The sequence below is a fragment of the Perna viridis genome, chromosome 13 (genome assembly GCF_037379345.1).
Source record: "Perna viridis isolate PV_CMFRI_1.1 ecotype Kerala chromosome 13, ASM3737934v1, whole genome shotgun sequence".
Lineage (NCBI taxonomy): Eukaryota > Metazoa > Mollusca > Bivalvia > Mytilida > Mytilidae > Perna > Perna viridis.
Genome location: NC_142457.1, coordinates 23245316 through 23270081, shown reverse-complemented (window position 1 = coordinate 23270081; position 24766 = coordinate 23245316). Strand labels below are relative to the sequence as shown.

The 24766-nt window shown below is 32.4% G+C and overlaps 1 protein-coding gene across 1 annotated transcript; it reads left to right on the top strand.

Annotated features, from left to right (window-relative positions):
* Positions 1 to 4302: 4302 nt before the first annotated feature.
* On the top strand, positions 4303 to 23043 carry LOC148600042 (trafficking kinesin-binding protein 1-like). The gene is made up of 15 exons (XM_088558109.1): positions 4303 to 4387; positions 5165 to 5176; positions 6286 to 6373; positions 7207 to 7294; positions 7482 to 7560; positions 8510 to 8640; positions 9092 to 9166; positions 10018 to 10241; positions 10890 to 11105; positions 13267 to 13407; positions 14159 to 14322; positions 15167 to 15313; positions 16216 to 16315; positions 17281 to 17328; positions 19190 to 23043. The coding sequence occupies exons 1-15, from the start codon at positions 4303 to 4305 to the stop codon at positions 19737 to 19739; spliced, it is 2148 nt and encodes a 715-aa protein (XP_088414235.1). The 3' UTR covers positions 19740 to 23043.
* The last annotated feature ends 1723 nt before the right edge of the window (positions 23044 to 24766 follow it).

The following is a 24766-nucleotide window of genomic DNA, read 5'->3' as shown; positions in this document are numbered from 1 at the left end:
AAATGTTGCCTTTCAAAGGATATAAATTTTAACGAGAAGTTGTCCAACAATTTTGACTCAAGAATTCTTTGGTAGGACTTATCATAAAATCTTCTCAACAATTGAAAGTTTCTTTAAATCTATCATAGTTCTCAAGATATTGACTGAAAACTGTTAAAAAAGGAGTCATTTTTCCCCTTTCAAGGGCAATAACTCATCTGACAACTTTTATCCCTGAAGACTTTTGTAGTCCTAATAATATGGATCATTTCAGCTATCGAAAGAATTTTGCTAAACCTAACGGTTTTGGAGATCTATGTGAAAAAACTACTGTCTGACCCCTATGTTCTATTTTTAGTAACAGCGGCAATGTTTTTTGACGAATCAAAAATCCCCACATTAGTTCTATGCAGGATACCCCAGGAACATTCATACCAAATTTGGTTTCAATTAGTTAAGTAGTGTCAGAGGAGAAGATTTTTGAAAGAAATAACATTGAAAATGGCAATAATCATTGAAAAAGGGCAACAACTCCAACAAGGCTAAAGGTCTCACTAACCACTTCTAACGTTTCCATTACTTTACATGTTAAAAAAGTAATTTTCAAAGTCTCACAGTGAATTCCCAGGACAAATGACATCTTAAAGTTGCATACTGTTGCGAAGCTTGGACAATAAGGCTTCCAAAATCATTATGCTAATGGTACGATGATTGTAGAAATTCTTCACAAAATTTACTTGAATAAATAATACTGAAAATCCACATTTTTACCTGTTCTGCTAACTGACAGCATGGAGGCAAATTACTCAAACATGTAAACAATATTCATACACTTTTGTAGTTAATTGCATATATGATTTTAAAGTACACATTCTCGGCTTTATTTTGACTACTTTTAATCATAATACACACAAATAATGCACTTACAATGCATATGTCTAGGTTCAGTGTGTTTTTGGTTCTACATAGGGGGGGGGGTGGCCATTTGACCAGGAAGTGGTTAGTGAGACCTAAGGGATTAAAACCAAAATTTGACCTGAGATAGATCTCATCATGCTGAACACTTTTACCCCATGTCAGAATTTAGCTAAACCTAACGGTTTAGGAGATATATGTGAAAAACTGACCCCTATGTTCTTGTTTTAGTAATGGCGGCAATGTTTTTGGACGAATAAAAAATCCCCACATTAGTTCTATGCAGGATACCCCAAGGAACATTCATACCAAGATTGGTTTCAATTGGTCAAGTAGTTTCAGAGGAGAAGAGTTGTGTATAATTGTTAACGACAACAACAGATGCCAAGTGATGGCAATAGCTCACATGGCCTTTGGCCAGGTGAGCTAAAAATGGCTTAAATTTTGAAAATTACTTTTCTCCAAATTATCCGACCCCACCCCCTTTCCCTTCAGTATTGAAAAGATTCAGTGCCTAAGATGGATATAGTGTTGGTCTTCAGTTTTCTTTGGGTTGTGAAAGAAGTTTTCAAATATGATGACTATAAATATTAAGAGTGAATTTGAGAGAAGCTAAAAAATGGTCTAAGGGAGGTAATTCAAGAAAGTTTTCACATCACATTAAAAAAAAGTTTGACACCAAACTAAGATGGTTTCATATACGGTGAAACCTGTCTATACCAAACACTTTTTTTAAGATCTTTATATCAGTGTAAATGTACATTTTGGAACCTTAGAAAACCAACCACCTATACAAGTCTGAACCAAGCCTGTTTTAAATTTGAAATATATAGGTTTAGATAGATTTCTCACTATGTAGTTTTAATAAAATAATGCTCATAGATAAATAAATATTGTGACATTCCTTCGTCAGTTCATTTTGTGCCTTAAACAGCTTGCCCAAAACCTGAAACTAGTAAAAACTGACTCAGGTTTTTGAAACATGTGAGAGTTTCAGTTGTTTTCTCAAGAAAAAATTACTGAAATTGACTGTTCATTTAGTAGCTAATCGAGTTAATGGCACAGATTGTTAGTTAGTTGCACTGTTTGTTTGTGTAATATGTGAATTGTAATGTAAATTGTCATATCAAATGGCCTAAACCCTACAGATTTGGAAAGCCTTAAACACTTCTGAGTTTATTACACTGAAAAAATACATCAGAAATGTAACAAGATGATCCTCACTGGTTATACTTCAACGCCCCTAGCCCCCCCCCCCCCCCCCCAGGCTGGCTGGTTTTTAAAAAGGAGGGTTAGGCTGGTTTTTAAAAAAGGTTTTGGCTGGTCTTAAAAAAAGAGAATTACGGTAGTCTAAAAATAAAAGGTTAGGCTGGTCTTAAAAAAGACGGTTAGGTCGTTCTTAAAAAAGGGAGGCCTAAATATATTTTAGAATACCCAAGAGTCGAAATCCATTCTGGAAGATTGTAGAGTAGAAATTCTATGGTAGGTCCCCAGTTGCTGAATCTACGGATGACGATGAAATGCCATAATCTCAAACAGCCCCATGCACATAGTACTGGAAGATGATATATACACAGTCAAGATGAACATGGAACAATTGAGATGAAAGCAGACTTTGATTCCATCTGACAAATTCTTCAATGCCACTAGAGATAAAATGTCCTGAAAAAGAAGAACAAGAATAAGAACGCTGTACTTCCATGCATAAAATCAGTAACAAGTGAACAAATGACCTTAATATCTAATACTAAACACTAATCTGTTATCAGTGAACTAATGACCTTAGTATTTAAAAAAGAACACTAATAAGTTACAGTGAAATGTTTATTTTTATACCTAAAACAGAACTTAAACCCGTCTTAACTGAACCTGAATACCTGTCTATAACAGACACTTTTTAATACAAAGAACCTTAGTGAGTGCGCTAATATACCCCACACATCCACAAATATGACTCAAATTAAAAGTATTTAAAAAAAAGTTCAGGGGCCTTATAGAAAATCTCAACATAACATGAACTTGATCTGTAACTGATCATGATACACTGTAAACTCACATACCAAACAACAGCTCAATATGTTGAGAAAAAATGTCCTGAAAACTGTTGATTTAAAAGAAATTGTTAATTCGAAGGCCTGTAATTTTGGTAAAAGTCAGCGGAGAAGAACAAAACCTATAGATACTCATCATGGTAGAGTTACATACCAAATATCAGCTCGATATCTGTAAGCGTTTAGAAAAAAAGTCCCAAAACTTTTATTTTTGAAAATTTGCTCAGTCCAAGGCAAGTAATTTCGGTAAAAATCAGCAGAACAAAACGTAAACATGATCTGTTTCTCAAGATGGTAGTTTCACAAACCAAAAATCAGCTTAAGGTACGAGATCACAATTATCTGCCCTTAGCTATTCCTTGTATACGAATATAGTTCCTATTTTGATAGGGTATTTTTTAAAAATTATTTAGACAACCTTACCTTTAGAATTTATTATTCTTTTTTGGTTCAACTGAAAGAAGAATAATGGAAATAATTTAATAGATGTCTTGAATCAATAAAAAATACATATAGAGTGTGATTTGGTGAGATTAGAAAAGGTCAACTTTATGGCCTTTGGAAGCCATTTTGGGTCAAATTTGAGGGGGTCTTTGTGTTCAGGTAGTTAAAATTGAAAAATGATGGTGAAAATTTGTAATTTTTTATGGAAGTTTCAGGTAAGATGGTTTATTCAGCTCCCAAAATTGCATTTGATTTGAAGCGGTAGTTTTTGTTTTAATTTGAAAAAGCTATAATTAACTCGGTGTGAAAATTAATTGTGTCCTCGTTTATAATAGAGGAGTGTGTTTACATATAAAATCAGCTGTTATTGCTCCAGCACTGATTATTTTTGTATTTTTTTTATATTTCTGTGTAGATAATGCCTTTGGGTACTGTAATATGTAAGAAGTTTATTTTTCTGAAATTCTGTGAAATTCTGGCTATTTTGGGGGAAATCGGATTAGATTTAAATTTTTTCAATTTTTTTTTGTCAAAGGGGGTTTCAAATTGAAGTTTAGGGGTAAATTCCTACACACCCATGCTGAAAAAGTTCATTTTAGCAAAATGGAGGCATTTTACCGAAAGTACAGAACAGAGCTACAAGATAAATCGGCCCTTGGAGAGAACAGGGAATGTATTATATGGACAGGAACTTAACACCCAATGGCAAATATGGGATTATAAATTGTAGATTTCCTGGTGCCATTGGCATTGAGTAGAAATCAGTTTATGTGCAAAGGCTAGCATACATGATAGAGCATCAATCTGCTTATTTACCTTCATTTGATGTTTCTCACTTGTGCCACAACACTAGCTGCATTAATGTTACCCATTTGGTGTTAGAGCCTCACGGCTTTAACAATAGTAGGCAGACATGCGTGTCAAAAGGGAATGTGTTGGTTACATTGCCCCATTACCACCATGTTTAGTAGCCCTCAGGATGACAGACAATGATTTAGGTATTTTTGACAAAATTAAGGGAGGGGAAGGCAGTCTTTATTTATTTTATTTTTTATTATTTATTTATTATTTTTGCATCAACTAAGAATCTTTTTGAAAGATTTAGGTGGTCCTTAAAAGGACCTTTATGTTTGATTTTCTTCTTTCATCACTGGGGCATCTTCTTTTTGCAGTAATTGCCATTCTGCAGCAATCCTGGTACAGCATCTAGTTGGCTCTTTTTGTAATCAGGTCTCTTTTTGTTGTGCTCTTTGTAGGCCTTGTGATCTTCCATGTTTTGAGCTATCTGTTGACGGTTGTCGTTTTTTTTTACCTCAGTACGTTTTTCATATTGCTGGTGGTAAACAAAGTCTTTGTCCATCTTTTCGACGAAAGTGTTACATTTGAAATCTGTATTTCCAAATTCTTGCTCTTTTTTATGGCTGATGTACCAGGTCTGTTGTTATTGCGATGAAATGCAGAATGTAATCTCCCCTCCATATTTTTACTATGGGTTACATTTTTAGGTAGGCTTACACTCAGTGCACGGTGGAAACCTTCATTCTTGTTTGTCGTGTGATACATTTTCATACTATTGATTGCTTCTTCACTTAGTATCATCTTTACCAATTCAGTGACTAATTTTTTGTCTGTTTTGTCCATTTGTAGCACAGTGATGTTATAGCAGCTGAGGTAGTAGGATCGCAACCACCAGCTACTTGTTTCTGTTCCACCACACACCACAGAATCCCTGAAGCAGGATGAGCAGTCCCCATCATAGCACTTTAGTGTAGCAGTTACAATTGCAGGTAAAATTTTACCAATTTTTCTATGTTTCTTTTATGATCATTCATAAGTTGGTTTAAAATCATCGAACATCGACATCTCAAATCAAGGCTAAATTTCTGTTTCAATTCTTTATTTTCCATATTTGTTTTACCGTGGAACATGGTCTCACTAAACTCGGCACGTAATCCTGTACGAAACTGATGTTGGTTCAGGTGCAACGGATCAGCAAGTCTCTTCATTTTCCACAAAGGTACCAAGGCTTGGATAGCATCTTCAACTCCTTGCGCCGACCTGGCATCTCCATCAGTAGTAGCATACCAAATTAAAATACCCTGTAGTGCTAGTTGGCTTCCTACATCCTTTCCCATCTCATATTCTGACACAAGTGCCAATCTTTTGTGAGATGCAGTACATCCTTCATGGTCTCCGGGACACACTACTTCAAAACCAAGTCCTCATAACCATGCTTCCTTCCAACATAATAGGTTTTGGGACACTGCAACAATTATGTATTTTCTGTCTGTGTTTTGCTGTATCCCCAACATCTGTGCCTGAGAAGCGTTAAGCCTTGGTTTTTTTTTCGGCTTGAGCGGCTTGAACCAGGATATCGACCATCTAGTGTCAAATCTACAAGATTTTCAGGCTTTCCCTTGCTTCTGTTATCAGATTTTACCAGTTCTGTTTTCTCCTTAGTGTCTTCTATATTCAGGTCTAACATCTCCTTTGCTACTCTGTCTGAGTTTCTCTGCATGCTACTTCTGCTAGGTGGTGAAACATTCAAATGGGCCAAAATCTCTTGTGTCTTCCTGTTTCCTATTAGACTGTCTAAGCCCACTGATGCCAATCCAACATTTGAATTTGAAAGATTCGGTCCCGGCTTGTTGTTTTCAATTTCTTTGTAGAGCTTCACTACTTCATTGGACACAAACCAACATTTCTTGCATTTAATTTTGTACATAGCACCACAACCCCATTTCTTAATGGTATGGGATTCCATCTGAGGCTTCCTGCAGGTACGTAGAATTAATCTGTGTTGCTCACATGCTGAGTTAAACAGAGCAAACATCTGTTCTTCATCAATGATGCGAGAATTTGAACTTATTGTTGTCTGTGTCCCGTCTCTTTTCAGGTGAAGTGGTCGCAATATCATCTTCTGAGAATTATCAACAGCAGGATCATCATCATTTCCAAACTGGGAACAGCTGTCACTGCCAATGGTATGCAGTTCTTCTGTATCAGCTTCAACATGCTTATCGTCTTGTTGGTGATCTTGCAAATTCATTCAGATGTAAGTTTTTGAATTATCTTCATCTGGTGAAACTGCATTCTCAAACAAAAGACCTTTCAACCATGGAGTATGACTTATCTTGTACCATCCAGCATTCTTAGGTGTAGACCTCCTCTTTAGACCAGTTTTACCTTTGTTGTGTGGAGGATTGCCAGGAGCAAACATCTTGGAATATTTTTGCAGTCAGTCTTGGCACCAAATTTTGATATGATTTTTGCTTTCAAATGGCCACATTATATACTTTTCTGTTCTTTTGCTAATTTAGATCGTATTTTTTTTATGCTGTTTATGTTTGTTTAGTCTTAGAAAGGCTCAGGTTGAAGTCTTTTATTTCTTTAATCAGATAAATTAACTCTAATAGGATTCTGGGATAACCCCTCTGAGTGAACCTAGCTTCACATGAAATTCATGTGAAATTCGCATGAAATTAACATGATTTTCATGTGAAATTCACTAAACACGAATTTCATGTGAACATTTTGTGTGAATTTCACATGAAGGCTCCATTCACCCGAATTTCATGTGAACTCTGTCATTTAGTTTATTTGCTCAATTCGTGTGAAAATCATGTGAAATAATTTTGCCTGTGTATGATTCATTGAAAATATTATGTAAAAATAAATAAACATTCATTAAAATTGTAACAGTTTAAAGGAAAATTGTTGTTTTCTAAATAGAAATTTTGTTATATTGTAAATTTGATAATTTTATCGTAATTTTGATAATACGATTTTGCCTATATTTGAGTTAATTATTTTACAGTGATGACAGTTTACACTCAAGTGGAGTCAAGTCACTTCAGAAAAAGGTTGAATCACTTGAAGAAGAAAATGTAAAGCTGAAACTAGAGGTTTGTGTTACGTCTTTAAAAACAACTAATGAAAAAGTAAATAACTTGGTGGCTGAATATCAAGTAAAGGTTTTCACTTAGTACATTCATGTTTAAATGAAATATCGAAACCTGAAATTAGAAAATTTCATTTAATGGTAGAAATTACATTTCCAATTTTAAAATATATTTTATTTTGTGTTTACAGACAGCTCAGCTCTCTGCTGAAACCTGTGACTATGAAGAGAAAGAAGTGAAGCTTGTCAGTGACTGTGTTCAACAGTTTGGTAAGTATCATAATCACTATGGATAATCAAGGGAACCAAGGTTATAGCGGTAATCAAAGAGTAATCAAGGAAACCAAGGTTATAGCAGTAATCAAAAGAATGTAATCCAGGGACAAAGACCAGACATGGAAAACAGACATACACAACAAAGAACATAAAGTAACTAAAATCATACATACAAAGTAACAAAAGTAAATGAGCAACTCTGACTCCACCAAAAACTTGGAGCATGGACCAGGTGCACCGGTAGGGTAAGCGTCCTCTACTTTTCTAGAAACACCCGCCGAGTTGCTCATAAAAAGTCATGTCCGTGGTAGACAAACAAGGGAAGGAAAACCATGAATTCTTATTTAAATGTAAATAAAGCTCATTGAGTGAATAAGGTTGTGGGTTTTATCCCAATCTCGGTCATAACAAAGCTTGAAAATTGTAAGTTACTACCCTTCCGCTAAGCACACATGTAAGAGTTAAAATGATGATTGGTTTGTTTGGAGTCAGAATAAAATGTGTGAGTGGGTTTATACACTTTATTATTGCTGGCTATTGCTTCTGTGTTTTACCACATTAAAAATCCAGCTCAGCCAGTGACACTTGCTCAAAGCAGGGTCTATTCTTTTGATCAAATATCCACATTAAGAAGTACATGAAATATCTACCAAAGAACCTAAAAAAAAGATTTTTTACTTTAATCAAAAAGCACAACTTTAAGCATATATCATTTTGAGAAGAGGGGTATTTTTCGAAAGACGACAGATGTAAAGTTAAAACACTAGAAAAGTACCGGTTGTTCACATTAGGAATTATTTTTCTGCTTTTTGTACATGTTCAGAATAATCTTTCTTTTATACAACTGAAGTTTAGAATGATTTAGAAGTGTGCAGTATATTTACATTAGGGATATTGTTTTCTGCTTTGTGTAAATGTTCAGAATGATTTTTCTTTTATACAGCTGAAGTAAAGAAGGATTTAGAACTATATGTAGAAGAACTTGGTAGAAAGACAGAAGAAAACAGTGCACAAAAAGAAGAAATAACTGGGCTACTGGGTCAGGTAGTTGACCTTCAGCTCAAGGTCAAAGTAGTAAGTAATATTTTATTTACACTGAATTAAAAGTCTCAGGCCAAATAATTGTAATTTTTTTATTCTCAGGCCCTCAGTTGTTTCATTTGGCCTTTGGCCAGATAATAATAATTTCATGATTCTCAGGCCCTCTGTTGTTTTATTTGGCCTTAGGCCAGATAATAATTTCTAGGTTCTCGAACGCTCTAATGTCACTTTTGGATGTGTCTAGTTTCCTATGGAACATTCAAACACATCCAGTCCTTAGAAAAAAAGTCATATTTTTTTATTTTTGTTTGAAATTGGAAAATGGTAAAAAAAACTCACTATTTTAAAGGAAAACACCTCTGTTCTTTTTAAATTTCAATTTGAATATTCGAGTTATTAGTTAAAGTAGTGATTTATTTTTATATACAGTTAAATATATATGTATAAGTATGTGTATCAATATAAATTTTTTGTAATATTGCAGTTGACAGCTGAGAATTTAGAACTACAGAAACATCTGGTAGCTTCTCAAGAATCTCAAAGATTTCTTACTAAGGAGGTATGTTTTAAGTCATACTTTGAAAGTACTAATGTTTATGGGGAACCAATTTTCGTGGATTTCGTGGGTAGGCCAAACCATGAAATTTGTTCCCAAAGAAAAGGAGATTTCCATAGATGTGTTTACTGAAAATCTCCAATCCACGAATTCAAGAATCCACGAACTTGTGTTTTTTTCTAATCCACGAAAATTGGTATCCACGAATTTAAGTACTTTCACAATAGTGTTTTTTTTTTTTTTTTTTTTTATCATAATTTTCAAAAAGATAATATTGGTAAGTAAAATTTCTCAGAAAGTCACAAAATATAAGAAAGTTTAGCTTGAATACTTTTTCTACATTTTTAGATGTTTGGAACACAGTAATTGTAAATTTGCATAATATTTTTACCTAAATTAAAAAAAAGTGCAAATTAGATTGTTTTTTTTTGTTTTCTTTTTGTTTTGGAAGGAAGGGTTAGTGTTGAAGAGGGTGTTATTTTGACAGAACTTTTCTGACTTTTATGGTGGTTAACCAATTTAGAGCTTGTTTTGAACAGTTTTTAGCACTTGATTGCGTCAATGTTGGAGGTTGTTGTAAAAACTGATTATAGTTCTGAGATTCAATTAAGGAGGTAGACCTAGGGTAAGGGACACGACTGTTACAAATCATTGGAACATGTATTCAGCATTTGACATCAATCTCATGTAGGCATCAAAGTAACTTGGATTGATTTCATTCTGTTTCAAAAGAAAGCTTGATAAGTTTTGGTGAAATTGAATGTAATACAAACATATTACTGATTTCAAGAGTTATGACCCTTACCCTTACCTTCTGTCTGTCTCCTTAATTAATTTTTTTTTTTAAATTTCAGATTGCAGAATTAAAAGACAAACATGATGAGTTGGTTGCACTGTATGAGGTTTCTCAAGATGAGGTCAGACAACTCAGAAGGAAACAGAAACCTGGAGCTGTCAGACATAACTATATGTCATCGTCTCTCCTTAGTCTCCCTTCAGACTCTCTAGCCTCTGAGTTAGAGAGTTCACTTAAAGGAGACATTGATTACCCAAAAGGATACTCTCCTGCAGAGAGAAAGTAAGAATAAGTTAATATAAAAAAGCTGGTTTATTTTAAAGAAGGCAATGTCTTAAAACAGGAGAAAATTTTAATTTTAAAAAAGCCAATGTCTTGAACTGTAGAAACTCGCATGTTCATGAGTACAAGAGTACAAGGTAAAAAAGACCAGACAGTGAAAACAGACACACTCAATAAAGAACATAAAATAACCAAAATAATATGTACAAAGAATCAAAGTAAATGAGCACTAAAAAATGGGAGCATGGACTAGGTGCACTGGTAGGGTAAGCATCCTCTGCTTTCTAGAAACACCAGTTGAGTTGTTCATAAACAGTCAAGTCCAGGGTAGACTGAAGAGGAAGGGAAAACTATGACAAGGTGCTCAATGGAGTAGACTTATTATAAAGAGGGAAAAATCTTGAAAAAGAGAAAAAAAGTTATGCTATTTGTTTGTGCCATGGTTATGCTTAGATAGATAAATCCCTTTCAACCAGATGGGAAATTCACCAGAACTTAATCTTTACAGTTTTAAAATGCTTTTAACTATTTGAATTTAAATTTAAAGTAATGAAAAATAACAATTTTGTGAGTCACATAACTTTAGACAAAAGCTGCTCCAGAATTTAATGCAAGATTTGTGACTGAGGATTTACTTGCTAATTTCAGAGTTCATAATTGGAAAGTTTTCGAGACTGTGAAAGCTGCCAAAAAATCCGGATCCAGATGTCCATCAATCCGTAGTACCTCAATGGGGGCTTCTAACTACAGTTTAAATGAAAGTATTGAATCTGCCCCCATCTCAAACAGGAGTTCCATGTACTTCTCTGATGTTGATTCGGGACCAGAAAATCCACCTGGAAGTGATCTGGATGGATTATATGGGTAAGTTTTTTCCCCTTGCTCTTTCTTATGATCATTTAGTAATAGGAAACAGTATAACATCTAGATGAATTTTCCCTTAGCTCTTTCTTAAGAACATTAATTGAGGTCTAGAATATACAGTATTAATTTATCTGGATGAATTATTTTGGTAGGTTTCTCCCCTTAGCTCATTTTGAGATTTATGAAGTAATTGGAACCAGAATACCATCTGGATTAATTATATAGTAGGATTTTTTCCCTAAGCTCTATCCTATTGAAGCCAATAATAGTAACCAGTAGCTTTTCTTACATATTTATCTGATTGAATTATTTGAATGTTTTTCATCTTACTGTTGTCTAGTATGCTTACGATTGGACTAGGACTATGTACTGTAAAAGCCCAAATGTACATGGGGTACCTTTGTATTTTTAATAGTTTTCATGTTTTGGTCCAAGGACCAATTCAAATTCCCATTATGATATAATATTCATGTCCAAATCTAAGACATGTCCAAATTTATAAATTCTAAAATTCACAAACTAACCCAGTTAACAAAGCCATGAAAAACAATACCCACGAATAAGTTTACTGACAGTATATAAAAATCTTCACAGGGTTGTAAATACATGTATTGCAGAGTACATTTCCCAATAAATACATGTATTGCAGAGTACATTTCCCAATAAGTACATTTATTGCAGTTTACATTTCCAAATAAATACATTTCAATATGTTTGTGTGTCAATTTATAAAGAAATATTGGTATATGGGGTAGCTAAGAAAGTAAAAACAGAAATTGAAAGTCTTGTTTTGTTTGAAAGGTAATTTTCTGTACTATAAATGACTTGAAGTAGGCTTGTTTGTCAATTTATACAGATGTATAGCCACTTCAAAGTTTAAAAGATTAAAAAAGATGAAAATATGATTCATTGTGAACATTACAGTTGAAGTAATATGACAATATACTAACATCATGTCATGAGGAACATTATGACATCTACAGATGTTTGCTGTCCTTTTCAAGATAACTAGTTGTAAAATAAATTATGTGGTGTTCTGAATTTATTGTTCAACTTTTAGGGCATGGAATAAAAATGCCATTTTTTTCGCACCTTCAAGCTGTACGTACATGAATTATGGTTATTTCCACTCTGTTGATACCACTGCTGGTGGACATGAGGTCCACGAGGGTATTCACCAACCCAGTAGTCAGACTTGTCTGACCCTGAGTAATGTCACACATTTTATCTACTATATTTATGAAAACTTGCAGTATTCCAAAATATTTTTAAAAATATGCAAAATACTGAGGCTTCATTCCTTGCATTGCATATGGTAGAACCTTTTGGTGATGGATTTGGCTTCCTCTTTCGATAGTTTTGGTTATACTTCTGGTATACAACTAATATTTTAATTATGATCTTCCTATATATTTCATTTAAATGCTGCTGATGAGAGGTTACTCCTTGAAACACGTGTACAGCATATCGCAATTTACAATATATAAAACTGATATTGTTTGTCTTTAAAATAATGAATAAACATGTTGGTAATGAAGTAAATTGAGTTAAATGCCGTGCAAAGCAAGGCAAAAAATATCATAGGGTGAAAATTTTTTTTCTTACCGATTTAGGGGGGCTTACTCCTGGTACGCCAGTTCTTGGATCCGTGCCTGTACTTATATATGCTTGTTCCAAATCATGCAAGAGAACAGCTTTGTTTGAATTCTATTTTGTAGTTTATTTTGTTAAATTATTTTTTTCTCTCGGTTTCTGCAATCAAGATGTTTTCAAATTGCTTTATACTGTTCCTTAAAAAAAAGTATTCATGACAGTTTGATATTCGCACCATGGATCTTACTGTGAAAATAAATTTGCCATGAAAATTTCGCAGTATACAGTATTGAATGCTCAACTGGCTTTATATCCTCTTCATAGGAAATAAGGATGTCTTATCTAGTTTTGACCTTTATATCTGGAACAAATTTGTTTCACAAATATGACCTTTCACTTTTTATTATCAGGATTAGAAACAATCTTTGTAGAACATGTATACAAGGGTCCAGAGTCAAGTAACTAAGATTTGTACTTCGATCTTCATTTTCAGGACTGGGCAAATCTTGTTACACCATGTAAACTCAGGTCTACGGACCTTCTTATTAACCTTGACTTTTTTTTTCAGGACCAGGAATAATCTTGGTAGACCAGGTATACCAGGATCTAATGACCTTGAAACAGCCTTGAGAAAGCTGTCTTTAAGAAGGGCCAATGAGCTCAATGAACAGGACTATAAAGAAGATGAGACCAAAAGACAGAGACAGAGGTATAAATAAGTAACATTAAAAAACATAAACCTTTAAAATGATAACCCTTCTCTTACCAAGTCTATTTGACCCAATATAATCATCAGTGGTTGATGTTTTTTTTCGGTCAGCTCAAAAGGCATGTATATACCTATATATTTAAGTAACATTCTGTGTAAGAATCAGGCAATGGTTGACACATTTTTGTTCAATTTGATCTTTTTTTCCCTGTAATATATTCCATTCAGCCAGAAAACAACCCAAAAGCTATTTAAATTTATCCAGAAGCTTCTGTGACATGATATTTATTTTTTTTACTGCTTATACAGGGAAATTTGTCCATATTTCAACCAAATATGACATATCAATATATTAAGAAGGCAAAATTTACAAACACTTTGATGGTTACTTCTGGAGGTTATGAGGTATAAAATAATAAGATAATGCAATAAAACCGTCTTTTTTCCTAATTTGCCACACCTCGTACACATTTTGTCAGATTCTTTGACAGGAAAGCTCTAAATGGGTTGTGATGTTCTGATAACAAAGCAATAGAACCATTTTTAGAAATTTGGTGTTAATATTACCCATCAAGTCAGGTCTAAACTTTATAACAAGATTTGAACTGGATCATTGTGTAAAGTTTTGAAAACTTTAAAATGTGCATGACAAGTCGGTCCCTTTACATTTGAATTCATTTGAAAGATATAATTTAATTATGAAAAGGTACTTTTTTTTTAACCAGATTTAAACAAATCTGTTTTATTCCAGGTCTGAGACAGAAGGTTCAACACCAGGAGTATGTCAAACACCAGACAGTACTCTCTCAACAGGAAGTGGACTTAGTGGCTTGTCTGGATTGTCCAGCATGACAGGAAGTAGTAACCCATATTACAGGCTTCCTGAAAAACTCAGAATTATCAAGCCTTTAGAGGGTTAGTATACTAATTATAATGCTCATATAAACAGAGTTTCGAGTCACTATTTGTTTGTCTGTCTGTCTGTCTGTCTGTTTGTCCACATACTTCTCCTTTTAACTGTTTAATAGGTTTAGATGAAGTTTTGTATGAAGGTTGGGTTATTTTTATAATGACCAGCATGAAAATGATTTTTGGTTGCAAGAGGAGATTATTAGATATCTAAATTTTAGTGATCATATATTTTTAGTACTGAAATAGAAAGTTAATTAGATATTCTTCAGTGAACATACATTTCTAGGACTGACAAAAAATGTAATCATGTAATATGACAGCCATTGCAAAACAATGGTGTGAAGTAAACTTTTGAGAGTGAACCTTGTTTTAGATGTTAAGTAGCAGTCTTTGTAAGAATTAGGCATAATGTGAAAAAAATAGAAACATACATGTCAAAACCCTACAGATCTGATGATATAATTTCTCTCAAAGATGATTTCTTTATATGAAAGGACTATTATTTGATCTCTGCATCACTGGATTTGCTCAGAAATTTCTCTATAGAATGTTAGAAAAATGCAAACTTTGATAGAATTGTCTGCCCTTGAAATGTTCATTTTCAGTGCATTTCAATGGAACTAAGATTTAATATACCAAAGTTAAATGGAAAATCTTTCTTGATTCTGATGGTGTAAATAGTCAAATTAAACTTTCAAAAGGGTGGTTTTTTTTCATACCATGTTTTACCCACTGCCTGATTCTTATAGAGAATGACATTTAAAAAAAAACAAATAGGTACCAAAATTTTGTCTTAGACTGTTATTAATAAATGCCTAAAAACAGTGAATCTTTCATATTGTAATAGGTTCAGTAACATTGAGACAATGGCAGCAGCTTGCTACTCCAAACATTGGTGGAATATTTGAATCTCGACCAGGTGTCCAGATTAAGGGAGAGAGAAAACTTGATCTTGAAGAGGAAAAGCACAATCTCAGTGATCTGGAGGAGGATGGTTAGTTAGTCTTTAGGGGATTCAGATATGAAATATTAAAGAAATGATGAAACAGGTCCAAATTTTCTATTATTCTAGAAATTGTTAATTAGCCAATTTTATTTCTCCTTTAAGGAGGTAGACCTAGGGTAAGGGACATAAGTCTTGAAATCTGTGATATGTTGGTATCATATTCAGTTTTACCAAAGCCTGTTAAGCTTTCATTTGAAACAGAATGAAATCAGTCCAAGTCTGAGTTGTGTCCCTTACCATAGGTCTACCTCCTTAAATACATGTGTACAATAACATTTCCATTTGTAAGAACTGATTAACCTGCTGGAAAGCTGAAAAAAATGTTCCTTTACTCATCTTAAAGTGTCATATACATGTTTTATAAAAGGTAGTGATATTTGGGGATACTAAACATAGGAATTTTTTATAGCATGCGTTGAAGGCTTGAACATTTTATTTCACTGAAACTTGTCTTAACAAAATTCTGTATAAACTGCATTTAACTTGTCAAAAATAAACAGTGTCTGAAATTCTTTTATGTCAGCTTCAGTACTTTTTTAACCTGTTTCATCCAAATCACGGTTTTTCTCTTGTGCTTCACTCTGTATACAGTGAGACCTGTCTTACCCTAACTTTGAGAAACTGAGAACCACATGTCTTCTGAAGTCACTTTATATCAGCTTTTCTACATTTTAAACTTGTGTCACAGTGAAACATGTCAAAACAAAATATCCCTCAGCTTAAAAGGGGTTTAGTTAAGACAGATTTCACTGAATTTAAAATAATTCTTTGCAGTTAAATTGTGTTTAACGTGCATGATTCGAATGTACTCTATATTCCATAATTTAACATTAAGGAAATGTTATTTGCCTGCTGCCTTCGTCTTAAAACTATCCTCTTTCTCTTTTCAGATGACTTTGACTCCTTCCCTGCATTTAATGGCCCTCAGGAAAGTTGGACAATCAACACATTCACTAACTCAATGGTGAAACATCCCTCATGTAGCGTTAGGTAAATGTCACAGATGTTTTTGTCCATGTCAAAGGTAGTTTGTTGATTACCTCCCTTTATCAAATTTCAAATGATAATCTCCCTTTATGGTAATTAAAAAAAAGAAGAAATTGAAAATTGGAAGGGGATTTTAAAAGGATAAGAGTGGGGAAAGAAAGTGTGATTTTAAGACTGGTATATATGTATTTGGATGAAAATTATGAATGAAAAACAAAAAGAGAAAAAAGACAGATGGTTAAATGTTGGATAAAGGGAGACAATTCTACAACCTATTCTTAGATGGTTCAAAACATAAACACAAATTATATTATTCACATTTGCATAATATTGTTGGCTTATATTAAATTTTAGGTGTATATGTGCTTCCTGGGGAAGGTATTAGGTATTAGTAATGAGAATATGGACATTTTTTTTTAGAAAGAGTCAAAAGATTTACTTGTACCACACTGAAGTACATTTGAGCCTATGGTACAATTATGCATGAATTTATAAAGTTAGTGATGTAGTTTTATCATCTTTGACAAGTCACTCTTAAGTTGGGCTAAATTTTATTCAATTCCTATTCAAACTTATCATTGTAGTTTTTTGGAACCAATCAATTTTGGATTTTGATTTGGTGTAAATAAATTGTCTTAACCGTATGCCAGGAGATTTAAAATTAACAGGTTAAGAACAATACATTGAAAGGAAAGATCATATTTTTATACTCCACTTTATTTTATATTGAGGGCAAAATTTTCCAAGAACATTTCATTCCATTTTTTCCAACTGTGAATGTTTTATACAGAGGAGCAGTTTGTGTAATGTGTAAATTGGCCTTTCAAGATAAAATGAACAACAGTAAATAACAATTTGATTAAAATTGGAATTTAAGGCCAAATTATTACATAAACATACTCTATCCTTTGTGTGTTATTGTTTGTTTTGCTTTCCCTGTTGTGATTTTCGTATTTTCGTTTCTTCAGTGATGTAGAGGATGACGATGATGTCTCCGATATTGAGAGTTTAACAGAGTGAGTTTTGTTTTGTCAGTCTGCCTCTAGTTTGCTGGTGTATAGAGCACATGCTTCAAGAAGAAATGCTTTCCATAGAATTGTGTATAGGAGAAGGGGTTCTAGGATAAGATTTTGGCCATTTTTTTTTAACAAAATTGGACATTCCATTGAAAAGTCACATATTTATATCACAAGAAAATAGTGACTAAGAAAGTAGTTAAATTTTGATAGTAACTTCATGATGTTTTTCAGTAGGCTAAAAATAAGGATGAAATAGAGAAGGTCTTGATTTTTTTAAATTGACAAATATTTGAATAAAATAAATAAAAATGAACCATATTTTTTTGTGTATAATTGCATACTTTTACGTAGAAATAATTTTCAGACATGGGTGTGATATTACGCATCATTATATAAGATTTGGCCAAGAAATAAAAGACGTTTATAAGAGAAAAGAGTCTGCGTAAAGAAAACAAACAAACCATAAGTGGAATGTTCATCAAATCATCGAATACGTCTTTAAATATTGAATTTTGAATGATATTTTTTCAATTCAAGTTAAAATGTCTTAATAACATGTTTCAGACATAGGTTGTACAATATTTCTTTCCTGTAAAACACAGTTTGAAATTGAAATGGAACAACGAAAACCAAAAAGTAACAAAGTTCTTTTTTGTCAAGCCCTCCTTATTTAATGCTTTTACAGCTGAAAATGATTATTTTGAAACATATGTTGATTGTTTCTAACAATTTTCTTTCTTTGAAGTATATTTTAAAATGAAAAATTACAAAATTTTAGTAACAACCAAAACCAAGTCAAGGTTTTCCCGACTTTTGATTTTGTTATATAAGCCATATCATACATCCTTGTCAGTTTAATCATGCTTCAATATTTAAATTATCCAATTTATGTAGCTACCGATCTTTACATGATGTTAAAGTGTGAATAGAAATCTCTTTCTTTCACATTTATGTAGGAAATACTTGATCAAGGTAAATAAATTGACTGATCAAATGCAAAATATTTATCTTTTTGTCTTCCAAAATTCTACTGCACTCTATGTCTAAATAAACTTTTTTACACGTTTTCACCTTCAAAATTGCACTGCGCACAATACATAAATGTGCATTATACACACCAAAACATGGTATTTGTCAATGAAACATTTATGTCCTTAATGCTCTATGAGGACAATTGAGTTACATTAGATCTGAAAACCTTTAAAATGGTTGTTTTTTAGCAAAAGAGAGTTTGCTTGGATTATATATCTTTGATCATAAGCAAGTATTTCTTCAAACAACCTGAGCAAGTTTTTCCTTGTTACAATGGCATATTTAACATCAACACAAGCTTATAACTTTTTGCATGCTGCTTGAAATTTTGCCCCACAATTGCTGCTATGTAGACTTCACACAAATCAGTTGGTTCATCACTCTCATGAAAAAAACTATTAGCTCTTGGAATCAGTGATATGCTTGCACCATATTCAGTTTCATTCAACCTGTACAAGCATTCATTTGAAACTGAATGCAAACAAATCTAAGTAACTTAGCCTCACATGCAATTTATGTAAAATGGGTTATACAAACATACTAATGATTTACAAGAGTGATGTCCTTTTACCTAGGTCTACCGCCTTAAAAGCTGTGTCATTCTACATTTGAGAAAAATTTGTTTCAGACTTTTGGAGAGGAGATATTCTCATTTTATACATTTTTTTTTAAGTATTTGTTTCTTTTTCATGATTTTTAGTTTTAGAAAATCATTTTTCAAGAAATTTTGGAATTAGATATGCAAACATATTTTTCAAATTTTGATTCCATTCAGTGAAGCAAAACTTTCCTATCTTAAAGTTCATGTTTGCTTTTGTCTTTTCAGTGCTTCCACTCCCTTAGTAAGTACACCAAGAATGGCCACTTCTCAGCAGGCACCCAGCAAAATCCAGGGACCCAGTTATGGAATGGGTTTAGGACTTGCCTCCATCTTGGGAGAATCTGATCTTCTGTCTCCAAAAAATGAAAAAAAGGACGACCAAACAATCGTCGCTTCTTCTGACAGTTCAACAGTCTCAGATAAAACAGCCACAAACTTTCCAATGGGACACTGTTACACAGTGCCATCTAGTGGAAACCCTGACACACAAACCAAAACAAACCCTGTGCCTTCTGTCCCTGCTGGAAATGAACATTCCCGAAATTTCATGTCAAAGTTGAAAAACACTGGAGTTTCTTTATATGGATATCTTGGAAGCTGGGGTCATAGTTCAAATAGCACTGAGACTAAAGCTATACCAACTTCTGCTGTGAAAACTCCTGACTCAACTTTGACCTCTGGGTCAACTTCCACCATGTCTGCTATTTTTGGACCAACCACCAGAAGTAGTGTATTGGGGGCTTTGACATCATTTCAACGTAATGGCATTCTTTGAAGTTGTGATTTTCAATGAATAAACCTGTTACAATGTACATTATTTTGTGATAATGCCATGATCATGTGATAATCTAGAATCTGTTCAGTAATGTAACTGTACAAGAATCTTTTAGTAGCATTCAGCCGGTAGCCATTTTGTATTCAAAATTTTGTTCAGCAGTTACTTTTTCCTGCACTACTGGTTGCAAAAAATTTTAACTGACGCAAAATATATGTATCACATATAGAATTTTCATTATTCTTAGAAATACTGCTACTTAATGCTGGAGTAAAAAAAAATTGTTTTAGACCTGTGATAAATTTTAGCTTTCTATATTTATTGATATTTTGATTTTTTTTAATTCAAAATTAGATTATTCTTTTTGTCTCATCCCTGCATTAAAAGAAAACGAAATCAAAAACCAAAAAAAAATGCAAAAGCTAATCAGACTGAAAATCAATCAAACAATGTTGCAACCATTAGTTCAAGAAAGCAGTAACATTAAATATAGATGTCACATTCTAATGCAACTGACATAATCCTTTAACATTAGGAATTTGAAGTCTAACTTCTTGGGTATCATTAAAGGGTTATCTCCCTTAGTTTGTCACCAATGACAACTAATTGATTAATTTCAAAAATCAAACGTTAAATGCTAATCAATCGATTGATGGATGTCAGTAATCAATCTTTCAAGACATGACAGTTGCATTAGAATTTAAATGTAAAGTAAAAACAAAAATGTAGTTTACATTTTTATATGAGAAATACGTCTTTCATTACATTTTATACAACTGATATGTTTATACATGTACAAGCTACTTGTAGGTCAATGTTTGTATATTGTGAAATTATGCAATTTTTTTGTAAGTGCTCATGACATGCCAATTGATTATGTGATTACATATAAAGGCAGTTTTGTGTGATGATTAAATAAAAAAAGTAATTATTATCTTTTGGTTAAAACATATTTTTTTAATTTAGGGTCATTTCTTCAAAAACTGAAAAAACTTATAGAAAAAAAATCAGACCAAAGGATCTTGAAAAATTTGAATTTTTTTTATGATTACAGATCTCAATAACCTTGAATAATTAACAGAAAAATAACTTAATAGTCTTATTTTGTATATGTACTTTGTATAAAGTGCTCTTGTCTTTTCATTTTATTTTTCATGATTTATCTTCAATTAAAGTATTAGTTTAATCATTTGTCATCAATTGAAAATATTGAAGTACACATCAGGTCAATGCTTTTCTAGTGAAGTTCACATGAGTTAAGTCCAAGTCAATATTTTACTTGCTCGATATTGAATTAACTTGGGGTTATTTTTATAGAATTCAGATTTCAAGTTTTTCTAAACATTGAATTGAACCATTTTTGTTTCATTGTCCAAAAACCTTGTGGTCAAGTAAAAGTTTTTCAGGTAAAAGACCCAGGTGTTAAAATTAATTTTTTAGAGTTAAAGGTTCGGAACATTTTTTTTACATATGATTAAAGTTCCAACAGAAGAAAGTTTATTTATTCATTAGATTAGTTCTATTTTGAATCCCTGTGGTCATATGATTTCATGAATACAACCTTACGTAGAAAAAAATCATTTTGTGTGCTTGAATAGATGCTAGTTTACTCTATATTTGGCTTTTTCAATCAGCTTGTTTGTCACATATCACTCTGTATATTTACGTTTTTTTCTGTGGTCTGGGACAATTTGATCAGCTTTAGGCTACTCTCCTATCTAATACATTGTATATCAATAGAGAAATTGAGAAGATGAAATATTTTGTAATAATTAACAGTGAAGAATATGGTAGCCCAGGTGTGTCATGGAATAATTAAAAAATAATCTGCAATTTGTGGCCAACGGTAAGGAACTTAGCACATTGTGTATGCTATTCTAAAAGTTTTTTCATACCTTTTTTTACCTAGATTTACTTCATTTCTTTAAATAAATAAAGTCAGTTACTTTTTCAACTTACTGATAATAAATAGTCAGTTTAAATTTCAAAGAGATATTTTTGTACATAACGTCTTCTGCAGTTCTCTGGGAAAAGAAAAGAAATTTGTATATAGAATGTCAATTTTAAATCAGATGTATTATTTAGTCAGATTTATTTATTTCTCTTTTATGTGCTTTTACCATTTTATCTTTTTTGCCTATGCTTTCTTTATAGGAGATATTTTTGCATCTATTGTTGACATTTTCTCTTGGCTTTGAAATAGCCATAAAGGTCAGAGCATTCATTCTCTTTCCAGATTTAAAGTGACAATTATATATTTTTGGCTTAAATAAATTTGAACCACTTTGGATAAATATAAGTACCATTTCTTTTTATTACTTTAGTATATTTTTGTAGTATAGATGCATATTTGCCATATAAATAGTTTTTGAAGTGTAGTTTTCCTGTGTTGACAAAGCATACTAGATGTGGACTTGTTTCAGTCATTTAAGTACCAGTCTTTATAAAATTCAAACACTGCCTATAGTAGTGGCAATTCATGGTCTAGAAACCCCCCAAACAAAAAATGCTTTTTAGTCTACTTATACCTCATTTTTTCGGTAACAACAGTCCTTTCAATCAAGAACAACAACTTTTGTAAATAACCGAGTTCATACCCATCTATATAAGTGCAACAACCCAATTACAAACTAAGATTATTTGGTCATTAAGTGTTTCTAAATAATAAAATGAAATTAAATTTGGTAGGGTTTTGATATGCATGAATCACCTCCTGTCTGAGATTTATATGGACTCAAATGTACATCTGTAAATAATCTAAATCATCTACAGAATTAATGTGAAAAGCATGGTTTAGGTTTGAATGATCTGTAACAAAGCTTTGCATTCCAATTCTTTGTGTAAAACAGACATGTCAATTTTTAGAGACTTAAAAAATGCTGTTTAGTGGATGAGACTGTCCGTCAATCAAATACCAAATATCTATCTGCTCAAAATTTTGTTTTTGTTAATTTTCGAGATCCTTTTTATATTTTCAGCACGATTCTTTAAAAAAAAATATGTGTTATAATGTTCTTTTACTCCTTTCTTCTGAACAAAAATAATTCTTTTTCAATTACCCAAATCCAGTGTTAAGAAGGAAAGCAGCAAAGCAACATTTATTAAGTTTGCCCTTAGTGTATATAAATTGATGAAGAAAACTACAAATTGTGTGTGTTTTGGTTTCCTTTGTTAAGTTTTATTTTGTTGTTGTTGTTTTTGTTTGTTTTCGGTGCTGATTTTAACTTGGTTCATGATGACTGAGTATTTAATTAGAAACCAAGACAATTAAGATATCATAATGTACAATAAAGATGAAGTTTTACCTTTTTTTCTTTGTTTTTTTCTTTATTAATGTTTGGAGAGTTTATAAAAATCCCTTTGCGTATCTGTCCAGGTAATTTTAAGATATTATTTTTTTTATCAATCCTTCAATGTATTTTGATTTAAATGCCTAACTATGGCAATGAACATTGAGCATGACGCTTATTGTTGAAATTAGCAAATGGAGATAATACTACTGCTTGTATTCAGGTGTTTCAAACATGTAAATGTATCTCCTCCAAAACTATTTGATGGATTTTTTATAATACTTCACACGGTGTAGTAGTTACACCTCCTACATATAGATGTACAGGGAGAGAGCAACAACTGTTTAACGTTTGAAAAAGCGATGATTTTTTTTAACCTCTTCAGCATTTATTGTATGATTTTATTGCAAGTAGGTATCATTCGGAGGGTTATCACAATCTTAGTTATTAATTTGTCTGTATTGTTAAATTTATATTCGTCAATGTTCTTAAATACAGAAAAACAATAGATAAGGACCTGCACTCCTTTTTATAATTTTTTTTTTATAAATTTAAAAGACAATTTGTTTCTCAATTTGAAACTACCAAATTCAAAATCACGATTTATTCCAACCACGATCCCACATGAAAATGCAACAAACTTTTAAATTAGATATGCATTCATAATAAAAAAATAATTGCAATCGTGCGAATATATTAATTTTTGGTTGTTAATTTTAGACAATTCTGTCAAGTGAACATATTTGTGGGTATAATTTTTCGCGGGCCTAAAATAATAAGCATTATATTTTGTTACAACCAATACCGCTGGTATTATTTTTCGCAGTTTGCCGTTCACGGCGAAAATAGCAATAATTTAGAACACCGTTTACATTAAACTGTAATGTTACCGTAAATTGGGGTATTTCGGCGTTGCGTTATTTTGGCGGTTTTCTCACGAGAAATGCCTGTTCAAATTTTGTGGTTTTTTTTATTGTAGATCGTTTGTCGTTCGCTCAGCAATCATAATTCACGAATATATATTGAGAGTCCAAATTCTTGCAGACGTTGAATTTGGTCCTTTTAAATTAGGCGCCAGATGAATCAAAATAAAACTACAACCAAAATATCCCAATTTACAGTCACAAAGTTCTGTTCATACAAAGTTTCTTATAGTTGAACATGCTTTAGGATATATTCAAATATTAGAATTCTACTGGTTCGATATTTGATGTTAAAGACTAGGTTGCTCAAACAGATGTGACTATCTCAATAGCATGGGAGTGGGATTCTTTAGTTGTTTGTTGAACATCCATCCTTGATGCTCAACAAAACTGGTAGCCGTCCCATGTTCCTGACTTCTATTGTTTCTTTAACATTATTGTTTAATTTCCGCTCACTCATTTGATTAAGGCATTCTTCGGCACTCGAGAAAATAATTCGTTTATTCACTCTTTCCATATATTTATCCTATTATTATTATTTAAGTAGGGCTGATTTTTAGTTTTGACAATGAAATTATGTTAACATGTGAAATCATTCTTTCTTTTCACACTTTATTGAGTCCAATATCACAATAGCAATATTTCTGTAGTGCATATATATGACTTAATGTCACTGACGAATCAGAAACTCATTTGCAAATCAGAACCATGACAACATATAGACAATAATCTACCAACTATATAAAATGTATATCAAATAAAAATAATCAGTTGGTAATCACGAGTTACCAAAATACGACCCTTCTTGAGTGTA